The 10,753-nt window shown below is 48.0% G+C and overlaps 2 protein-coding genes across 2 annotated transcripts in view; one reads left to right on the top strand and one right to left on the bottom strand.

The window, feature by feature from the left end:
• E2F5 (E2F transcription factor 5) overlaps positions 1-2,974 on the top strand; it is an 8,518-nt gene extending 5,544 nt beyond the window's left edge. Inside the window, exons 7-8 of the mRNA XM_023520839.1 lie at positions 1,154-1,242; positions 2,223-2,974. Coding sequence (XP_023376607.1) covers positions 1,154-1,242; positions 2,223-2,332 — 199 coding nt within the window. The 3' untranslated portion in view covers positions 2,333-2,974. The remainder of the gene's footprint in view (positions 1-1,153; positions 1,243-2,222) is intronic.
• On the bottom strand, positions 2,679-7,270 carry CUNH8orf59 (chromosome unknown C8orf59 homolog). Its single transcript, XM_011375927.2, has 4 exons — positions 7,173-7,270; positions 5,306-5,422; positions 3,382-3,498; positions 2,679-3,088 (listed from the first exon to the last, which is right to left on the bottom strand). The coding sequence occupies exons 2-4, from the start codon at positions 5,417-5,419 to the stop codon at positions 3,017-3,019; spliced, it is 303 nt and encodes a 100-aa protein (XP_011374229.1). The 5' UTR covers positions 5,420-5,422; positions 7,173-7,270; the 3' UTR covers positions 2,679-3,016.
• Positions 7,271-10,753: the final 3,483 nt, after the last annotated feature.

The raw sequence follows: 10,753 nt of genomic DNA, 5'->3' as shown, positions 1-10,753 counted from the left end.
GGTCCAGAGCCTCGTTTGACAGCCATCCGGGAGGGGTGAGAACAGAATGGACAAGTCGCGGGGCTTCTCTGAATTCGTTGGTTGTGACGTGACTGTCAGCTGAGGCAGGAGGCAAAAACGGTCCCTTGGTTTAATCAACCTGTGTTAGTGTGTGCCCGGCACTGGGGCAGGGTTCGTGAGGGGAATTTACAAACACCCTGTCTTTCCGCTGCTCACTGAGCCACGCTCGCTCCTTTGCCCCTTCGCTACCTGCCCATCAGCCTGTCGTCCGCGGTTTCCTTCGTAAGGTTGCCTCTTAGAAACTCCAGGGCAGACTCTAAGGCCAGTCACCCGCAGGTGGCGTGCAGTGACGCGTGCCCCTCTCTGCCTGGCCCTCGCTGCCTGCTTTTTATTTGGACAGTGCTGTTGTAGAGAGTTGGTAAATAGTCTCCACTCCAATTCAGGAAACTGTGCCATCCCTAATGGTGAAATAGCTAAAAGTCTAGAAACGGGTCTGGAGCGGGGGCGAGGGCGCGCCCGCCCGTGTGGGATGCCCCGGCTCCGGTCTCCCTCACTGGGCAGACCGAGGGGCGGCTCTGCGCGGTTTGGCCCAGACCCGCACGGCCACCGGCTCCCACCGGCCATAGCCTGAGCAGTTAGAATGTGTGGTCTCGTATCTGGAGACATAAAGGTGACTTGGGGCCAGCTCAGGGGGCGTGACCAAGATAGGACTGAGCAGACAGTCGGTGAGAACCGTGACAGGGCCGTGGCGCGGGCAGGGCGGGGAGACGGGGCCTGGGAAGCGGAAGGCAGGGGGCGTGGAGCCTGCAGCTACACAGCCCAGGAAGATCAAGGCCAAAGCCAGGGGGGAACGGGGTTAGAAGGAGAACACGTGAGGAATGCTGTTCGGGCCAAGTCAGTAGCACTTCACGTGAGACCTGGGGATGAAGGGCATAGGAGGAGCGGCAGGTGACGTCGAGGTGTCAGGTGCGGCGGTCATTCTGGGAGGCGGTCAGCTCGGTCGCCCCCTTGGGTTTGAGGCTCAGGAGCCGCGCCCAGTGGAGCGGGTGCTCGTGGAACTCTCCCCCCGAGGTCCAGTGCTGTGAGCCACACTGCCATTCGGCCACTGCTGTTCGCTGTGTGCCATTTAAACAGCCACCCTGTGCTGCTGAAGCAGAGACAGACCTGTAACACATGTCACGTTTCTGTCCCCAGCCGGGTCTGTGAGTGCAGACATCATCGACGAGTTAATGTCTTCTGACGGTGAGTGGTTCAGAACTTTACTACCTACTTATTAGTTCTAGAAAAGCATTACTGATGTGTAAGTGCTGCATGATTCTAAAAAAATGAAGCACTTGTGTTTTTTAACTGCTTAATGTAACTGTACTACGACCATTCATGAAAAGTGCCCTTTAATAATACTTTATAGTAAATCCTAGTCACCCGTCAGCATTTTCCTTTGCCCGCATTGAGGGAAGACTCCGTAAAGGACACGCACCTGCACCGAATAAACTCCTCAGTGGGCACAGTTGCCCTTTTCACTCCTGAAAATCTGGCCCACAAGAGTGCAGTAACGTATCCCAGTGAACAGGCGATGCGCAAACCCAGCTGTGTGACTTAACCCCGTGCTGAGGTCACCGTGCCGTGACCCACATCAGCCAAGTCATCACCTAACCTGACCCACTTCAGAATCCATAGCTACAGTACTGCAGTTACCTTAGTAAAAACTCTCCTGGCCTTGCCTTTCTGCAAGTTCCAGGATGCAGGGCCCTGGCTCCTGACGAACCCAGCCGAGACCTGGCAGGTGGCAGCTTTAAATTAGGACACGGTGCAGTGACCACTCAGACCTCTGAGCAGCAGAGAACATGGACAAGTGTATTAGCCGGAGTCTGCTCCCTACTCTTTTCAAAGTATTAGCTTATTACCAGATCACATACTCTGACCCAAAGTTCTGAATCACATATTTCAGTGACAAGTTCAACCAGTAAAAATTTTAACCCCTATTTCTAAAGCCAACATCTGTAATCGATCTTCAATACATAAACTGTCTTTAAACAAGAACCTTAAAATGCACACTGGCCTCGAGTCATTAATTTCGTTATTACTTTTCCTGTTGTCTACTTAATTTCTCGAATAGCGCGGGAAGCAGTTTAACTGGATGGGCGTATCTAGGGTGTTTTTCGAGAAGCATCATTACCTGGAGGCGGAAGCCGCCGCTGATGCTGAGTCTGTTTCGCTTGCAGTGTTCCCTCTCCTACGGCTCTCCCCCACCCCGGCCGACGACTACAGCTTCAACTTAGATGAGAACGAAGGAGTCTGTGACCTGTTCGACGTCCAGATACTAAATTATTAGATTCCAAGGGAACCTGGGACTGTTATCTACCTCCGCCTGTGTAACGTCTTAGACTTCTTAATAACCTAAGTATTTAAAATAATGAATGTAACGCCTTCTAGTTCACTGATTCTGAAGTGTTCTTCTCTAACACTCCTTTTTACTTCACAAAACTTCAACCACAAAAGCAAAGGGCTCTACAGCTTCGGGGGGAAGTGACGTAGTACCCACCCCACCCTCAGCTAACTGCCTTCCGGCTTCCGACTTCCCTTCTGACTCCAAATCTTTCTGATTTTTCCCCTTACGAGAGGAAAATTAAAGTAGACTTAAGGTCATCAAAAACAAAAGCATTGGCCAAGGACTCGTCACTTGTCTTATGTTTTTACTGCCACAAAACTGTCCAGAATTCTGTGTCCTCCATTCCAGAGGACGTTCACTGCCACTTCAAAGTGAAGGAGGGAGACGAGGCTGTGTCACCTTCCAGCGAGCAGTCTGCGAAGTGCCTTCTGTGTTAGCACTTTAAGCTCCTCACATTCGGTTGACTTCTGACATTCCACTTTCCTGGCCCAGAGGAAAGATCTGTTTGTGTAGTTTGTTTCTAAAATGTGCCAATTCCTGTACATTAACCAGATTTTTAAAAATAAAACTGTATAAAACATTGAATTTCTTGGTCGCTGCGGGGGGATCGGATGCATCGCCCGTGTCTTACAGCTGAGCCATTAACCGTGTAGCTTCGTCCACGTTAACTGGTTTGTGCTCATGACTCTGCTGAGGAACCTGGAGAGAGAGCAGCATTATACAGTGTCGGAAAAGTTAGATCATGACGGCGGACAAAAATGACACACATCACCTATTACCCAAGTCAACTTCACTAGTCACACCTTGGGAGACCGAACAGTAAATTCTCATATTTAGACTGTTTTCGCGTCTGCATGTGACTGCGTGTGCTGTCCACACCACACAGTCAAGCACAGCGGGCGCCAAGGACCCAGGCCACGCGCACATGGCGGGCTCCCATACTGTGCCGTTTCTCTTACTGGCCAGGACGAAAGGAAGCGGTTTTCACTCACCAGCTGTTTCTGCGCAGGTTCAAGGGAAAGGCCTTTTGCGAAGTTTGCAAGCTCCTTTTGTATATCTACAAAAGCCTTATTCACTCTGTTAACTTTTTCAGCATTCACAATGTTTATCTTTAAAAACAAAACAAAACGAAAAAAAACATTAATCCATGATCTCACAGCCATTAAAGATAAAATACATTCAACCTTAATATAACCTTATTAAACCTAAAAATACTTAAACATACTAATTTGTGGGGCTGATTCACACTAAAACTTACAGCCCTTCTGGGCAACTTAGGCAAAAGCTCTGGTTTTTAAAAGATAAGAGTTCGGTGGTGCTGCCCTCACCGGGACTTTGCTAGTCGAGCAGGCCCAGGCATGCACGGCAGGCGTTCCAGCCGACAGTGCTGTCACCGCACGTGTCAAACGCGGGGCCAATCAGATGCCGCCAGTGTCCTCTAACTGCGTCTCTGGGCTCTTCCTCGGCCCTGCCTCAATGGGGGTCCCCGGCCACCTCTGAGGCCCGCCACCCGGCCGCCCCCGTGGGGTGGTGGTGGTTCCTCATGGCTGTCACCGCCTGCCGACCCCGTGACCACCTGCTCCTTCAGGAGTCCTCTCAAACCTCAGCTCACGGACCTCTCGTGCCTGGAGTCACTGCAGGGTCTCTAATCCTATGGCCTCGGAATGGCCTCAGGCCTCCCTCGCCTGTCACTGCAGCCCCCTCCCGCCCCTTCCCCCAGCTCACTCACACTTACACCTCACTGCGACCTCCAAGCCACTACTTTCCAGACCTTGCACGCCTTCCACACCTTCACATCAGAGCCCACGACTCTACCCTTCCTTCCCTCCCTGAGTCAGACTCAACGATCAGCCTTTCCCGAGCCTGAAACAAGCTGCAGGAATCCTAACTGGCTGACCGGCTTCACCTCACGTCCATGTCCTTGAACTTCCGGTCACCGTTTACACTGCCCGGCCACCTCTGCCCTCCCCGTCAGCCATCACTGTCTGAGAGCGCTGCCCCCACGCTGCTGTCCACAGACCGCCTCTCATAGTTTCCAGTCGTGTGCGGGAAGCTTCTAGCCCGCTGTCTAATGGACTAGCACGCGCCTTCCCCGCCTGGGGCCTTGCACTCGCCACTGCCCGGAGCTTCCCAGCTCTGTGCGTCACCGGCACCTTATCATTCAGCTCTGGCTCCGATGTCAACTCGGAAGACAGTTCTGTGCAGGACTGTCAGCCCCGACCCCTCGTTGTAGCACCCAGCTTTATTACCTTTAAAGCGTTTCCAAAGTCATAAAACTACTCCATCAAAAACTTAGCTAGTTCACGAAAACTGAAAAATGTTACTTTCCTGTGGACTATGATGATAATACTAAGTCCTGGAGAGCTGACTCCACCTACTACATAATCTTAAAAACATTTTCTTGAAGAATTAATCTAAATGAAGAAATTTCCCATTTCCCAAATATTCTGCAATAAAAACCAAGAAAATAAACTCCTTTCTTTTCAAATTTTGCATTTTAAGAAAAAGCATTTTATCTTCACTTTACAGGTTTCTGAGTCGCACATTTTCAGAGAACTAAGAATTACTGAGGATAAAAACGGGTGTGGACTCAGTTAAGAGGTTCTTGAATAGATCTGAGCTCAGAGAGAGGGAGTGGTTCCCATATCGTGTTTTTATGATTTCTATGCTCTGATAAAGCTATTAAACTGTGAAGAGCCTCACACGTTTGCCGTTAATTTTTCTTTTCATACACTTGGATTCGAGAAAGGGTTGTGATTTTTCACCAGTTTTTAAAACAAATGTCTAAAACCCTCTTGCCTTTGCAGGAAAGGCTACGAACTCGTTTTAAATAACGGCATTCGGTTTTTCAGTAGCTTTACCGCATGCTTCGCTTGTAAGATATAAAGTCGGAGTGTTTAAGTAATTAATACTCACCTTCCTGAGTTTAGTGGTTACCGGTTTTGCTTTACTCTTAACCTTGAAGCTTTTGTGGCTGGCTATGTGAAACACATTCCTGGACTTCGGCCCTCTTACTTTGTTCCTGGCCATTGTCTAGGAAGGAAAGGAAAGGAGCTCAATGAAGCGGCACACGTTCACGAACTGTAAATCCATTTGAATTTTTAAAGGTACCACTTATATCTAAACAATTGCATCCTACTGCCGGTTATTTTTAAAGCTGCTGCACGTATTAAATTATCTCCGTGTCTTTTGCCGTCTGGATTTCCTGCTGTTGGACTGCAGGGGATGTCATTCTCTTCCGCATCGCCAGCACCTGGCCCACAGGAGGTGCCACATCAGTTCTGCGGGCTGAACTCAGGAATATTATCAACACAAGTGTTCTTCAGCTCTCTGCAGCAGCTGACAGTGGGGACCGCCACCATGCGCCCTCCTGCTAGCTCACATGCTACTGCACCATCCCGGTTCCTGTCACACTCTAGAGCTGACCCCTGTCTCCTCTTCCATGTCTTCACTTGCTTCACTCCCTCTCCTGCGAGCACCTCCTCAAAAGCAGAGTCCTGAACCCTGCACCTCCTGCCTCCCCCACCCCAGAAGTCACTTCACGACTTTCCTATCACTTCTTTGAGAATGGCTCTTGTCTTGAAACTAGATATTCTTTGTTTTATAGCTAAGAATTTATGCTAAGCCTGTAAATTCTACCTTAGACATATCTCTCAGATCTGTCTTTAAGTGCCTCTAAGGAATAATTTTCAAAATATTAATAGAAGATTTATTGAGCTTTTACTATGGGTACAAGTACTGCTAACATTTTATGTGCTTTAATTTACTCCTCACAACAATATCTCCCCATTTTACAGATTTAAAAAAAAAAAAAACTGATGCAAAGAGAAGTTAATTTGCCCACTGTCACACTGTTAGTATTCAGGGAATGGCAGGATTCAAAGCCAAGCAGTCTAGATGCAGATCTAGATCTAGTTAGATGATCCATAAATCTCTCATCTGTAAAAATGCAATACGAAAACAATGTGGCACTGTCTAGCTCCGGACTGGATTACCAGTACAGTCCCTAGGTCTATTTGGTTAGACCGTGGGTTGGGCAAACTACACCCATGGACCAAATCAGGTCATGCACCTGTCTTTGTAAATAAAGTTTTATTAGAACACAGCTATGTTCATTTGATTGTATTCCATGTGTATGGATGCTTTCCTGCAACAACTGTGGCCAGCGAAGCCTGAAATATTTAATATCTAGTTCTTTACAGAAAGATGGCAAGCCCTGGCTTGAGCCATCCAGTCTATACGGCATAGTGCTATGTAATGAACCTTCCCAATGATAAGTACTCCTACTTAAAAAAGAACCCAGTAGAAAATACATGATTATTACAGAAGCAGAAAATACACATAGGAACCCCTCCCAAATTAAATAATCTAAAATTCTCCCAATAGTAATCCAAATCCAACCACTCATCTAGTACTCATTAATCAGTTAGGACGCGCCAGGTACGCTAAAGAAGTTACATACACACATATGAAATATACACGAGACGCGCAGTGACAGGTGCTGTTACGGGCAGCATACAGCAGGGACTTGAGGAAGGCTCGTGAAGAAGGTAACACCGTAGTGGGGAGTGGGCAGGAAATTTCCCTGGCAATCACGTGGAAACTGATACAACAGACACGACCAGAAACTGGTCCCACGGGCCCGGGGTGTCGGCCTGGCCGGCCGGCCGCCGAAGCACCGTGCGGGGTAACCGAGCCCCGGGGCCACTGCGGCGCGAGAACTGCCCGTCCCGCCCCAGCCCCCGAAGCCCCCCGCCAGCCCGCCGGGAAGCTCCCCACCAACCTCTCGCCACACCTCCGACGCGCTCGTGCGGCCGCCGCGACCCCTGGTGACGCCAGCGCCACGCGCAGGATCTCGGAAGTTCCGGGGGAGGTGGCCAATAAAACTTCCGCTCCCAGCTCGTGGTCCCGCCCACCGAGCGGAGCCCCGCCCCCCGAGCCCGCGCAGCGACGCCCCGCCCCCGCGCCGAGCCCCGCCCCCGCGCCCCTGGCCTCCGCCGCGTCCCTGGCCTCCGCGGCGTCCGCGAGCCGGGAGTCCGAACGTCTTCTCTGTGGCTTCCTCGCTCCGAAAGGAGGGTTCCTGACGACACTGCGGGGCGAGGGAATGTGTAAAAATGTCAAACAACCTTAAAAACAGAACAAACGTGTTGGCCTTCCAGTCTCGTGTCTGTGTGCGTTTCCCAAGACGTTCTGGGTTGAGTTTTCTAGAAAGTGGGCTCAATCCAAGAGGATTTCTGCATTAAAATCGTGTTCACGTGTTTCTCCACGTCTTCTGTCGCAGTCATAGGAGAAGCCAGGTTTTAAACAAATGTGGAAGTACTGACAGTTATATGTCATTTTACATAGTAAGCGAAGATGCTCGCGCCTTTAGAGTAAGGAAAAACGACCCACTTCCACAGGACGTCGTAGGTCCCAGGCTTTGGCAGTTCACTGTATTTTCCATAATTCAGATGTCACGTGGCTTGTATATGTGCTTGTCTCTCAGCCAGGCCATGAACTCTTCAGCAGCCTGTCCCTTAGTCACCGTTGTATTTCCCACCCACGATTCCATATTTCCGATGTGACACAAACATTTGCTTACTGGCATAAAATTCCACACCCTCCCCCCCGCCCCCGTCCACTGAAAATGACTTCAAAGCTCCATCATCATGAGCGCGGCTGAAACATACTCAGAGGAGCCCTTCCTTTTATCTTCCCATAGCTCTGCTCCTTGAAGAGACCGGTGCTGACAAATATGTTTTCAATTTAAGGAAGAGATTTTATCCAGCGTAGTCTCCTGGCCAAATGCCTGGAAATCCTGAACCTGAACTAATGACAGTCACAAAGGAGGGCTTGCATATGAAATAGTCGAAGGGTAAGAACGGTCAGATGATAACACAAAGGCCCTAAAAATATTCAAAGGGTACACGAAGTCCTTTCACATTTTTCGCGATGCTTGGTTAAAATGCAAGTGATGGTTAAATGTACAGAAGTTGTGAAATATTCAGCAGGTGCATGTTTAAAACTCACAGTCTGCGAAGGCAAAGAAGGCAGTGTGTTCCTAAGCTAGTAACAAATCTCACCAGTGTTTAAAGCAAAAAATGAAAGCGTGCTGGGCTGTGTAATTATCAAGTTTAATTGATAAGTAATCACTCAAGCTGTTTAAAGCTTAACAACGATTTTCAGATTCTAAACAGACCAAAGTCAACAGTTTCTGACTCTCTTCTTTGCATTGTTTTATAACCACCCTGTCATGCTGAAATTTTGTTAAGAATTACATAGGCGTCTATATTTATGAGAAATACAACCAAAAATATTGAGGACTCTAAATCCTCACAAACATTTGGCTCCTTAGAAGCTTTTTTTATTTCCTTTTGGATTAGAACGTCATGAAGAATCATTGTAGAAAATTGGAAAATCCAGAAAAGCATAAAGAAGAAAATGAACAAACAATTTTTGCATCGTGACCTAATGCACAGACCATCTTTTTCTCGTTTGGATTATTGTAATAGCTTCCTAACTGGTTCTCCTGCTTTAATCTCTACCTAGCCCGACAGCCAGAGGAATCCTGCTGAAATGCTGATCAGATCATGTCATTCCTCAGCTCCGAACTTTCAATGTCCCCGTATCACTGAGAATAAAAGCCAAAGAATTTACAATGGCCCGCAAAGCCCTGTGAGCCCTCTAAAGCAGAGCGTTTAGCTGTTTTTGTTTGCTGCTGTATTCATTTTCTAAAGTGTAACAGATCTCCCCCAAATTTAGTTGCTCAAAACAACAATCATTTATTATCTCACGATTTCAGTGGGGATGGAATTTGGGTGGGGCTTGGCTCAGACTTTCAGTTATCTGTTGGCTGGAAGGCTTGGCTGGGGCTGGGGGATCTGCTTATAAAGCACCTGGCTCACGTGGCTGTGGCTGATGCTGGCCACCACCAGGTGGCCAAATCCTCTGCAGGAGGATGTCTGCCCAGGGCTGTTTGCGTATCCTCAGTGGAAGCGGACCACCCCCAGACTGAGGAATCCAAGAGAGTCAGGGAGATCTTGTCATGTCTTTTGTGACCTGGGCTCAGAATTCACTCACTATCGCTGCCACTGTGTTTTCCTAATCGTGCCAGTCCAATTCCGTGAGGAAGGAGATGCCCCAAGAGGCTGGCTGGTGCAGCTGCTCTGTCCCCTATGCCTGAAACAGTGCTGGCACGTAAAGGAAACCCAACCAGTATTTTGAACACTGAATAAATTCCACTGCTTAGATTTTTAAAAATATATTTCTTTGCAGCCTTTTTTTCAAGGCAAATATGCTATGTTGTTTATTAAAAATCAATATCTTTCTAGGTAAAAAGTACAATCTATAAATATAAACATGCTTAATTGTTCATAAGTATATTTTAAAATATATTTAATGTTTTTCTAAAATTACATCTTTTTGATACACAAGTTATTGCAACCGTCTTAGCATTTCTGTTTCTAGATTTTTTTTTTTCTGTTATAAAAACATTGTGGTGAACATCCTTTGAGGACATCTGCTACTATTTTCTTGGGGAGCATGCCTAGAAATAAGAACTAAGGTTATAACATTTACCATACAGCAATAGAGTGACATTGGCTTATTTATTCCAAGCCAAGAAACGATGAACTAAATTCTTTGATGACTGAATGATTTTGAATTGCCTGGACTTTTCAACATGAACCTGACGTCTATGCAACTTCACTTCCTTTTAAATAATCTTCGCTCTCTCCTTTTACACTTTCATAATGCGCTCGACTAAGATATGGAAACAGGATGTGGATAAATTACTAGGAAACTTATGAGAGTAAACAGAAGAACAAAAATGTCGGATGCAGGGTCTCGGCAACGTGTTCTCGTCTGACAGAAATGGCGAAGCGTTTGGCTCCAGTTTCTGAAGCTGCCATCTGAAAAGTGACTTCACAGGCGACTCGTTGGTGCCACCCTTTCAGTTTTGGGTCTGGAATTCTCCAGGCCTGACCTGCGGGCCCTCCAGCGAGTCCGTCAGCTTGCAAAGCTCGTGGGGCGACTCTCCTGGGCAGGTTGCATCATGCCGTCCCCACCTTAGGGGAACCTTCGGAACAGGAAGGTAAAGCAATCGAAACTCCATATGTTGTCAGCTCCATAAAGTCAACACTCCCCACGAGATATCGGATGATAAGACATTCCTGTGGTTAATAAGTCCCAGCCGTGCAAATCACAGGACGTCCTGCGGGAAGGAAACGGGGCACAGCTGGAGAGCACCTTGGCCTTGGGACTCTGCAGGCTGGGGCTCCGAGCCCCCTGCGTGGCTTGCCTCTCTCCGAAAGGTTTCCTGCTCGGTAAAAGTCAGAGGAAACATGCCTGTTGGGTTCACAGTTAGACTTCCTAAAAAGAACACTC

Source organism: Pteropus vampyrus, unplaced genomic scaffold (genome assembly GCF_000151845.1).
Source record: "Pteropus vampyrus isolate Shadow unplaced genomic scaffold, Pvam_2.0 Scaffold280, whole genome shotgun sequence".
In the NCBI taxonomy this organism is placed as follows: Eukaryota; Metazoa; Chordata; class Mammalia; order Chiroptera; family Pteropodidae; genus Pteropus; species Pteropus vampyrus.
The sequence above is the reverse complement of the archived record's forward strand: the minus strand, read 5'-3'. Positions and strand labels throughout refer to the sequence as shown.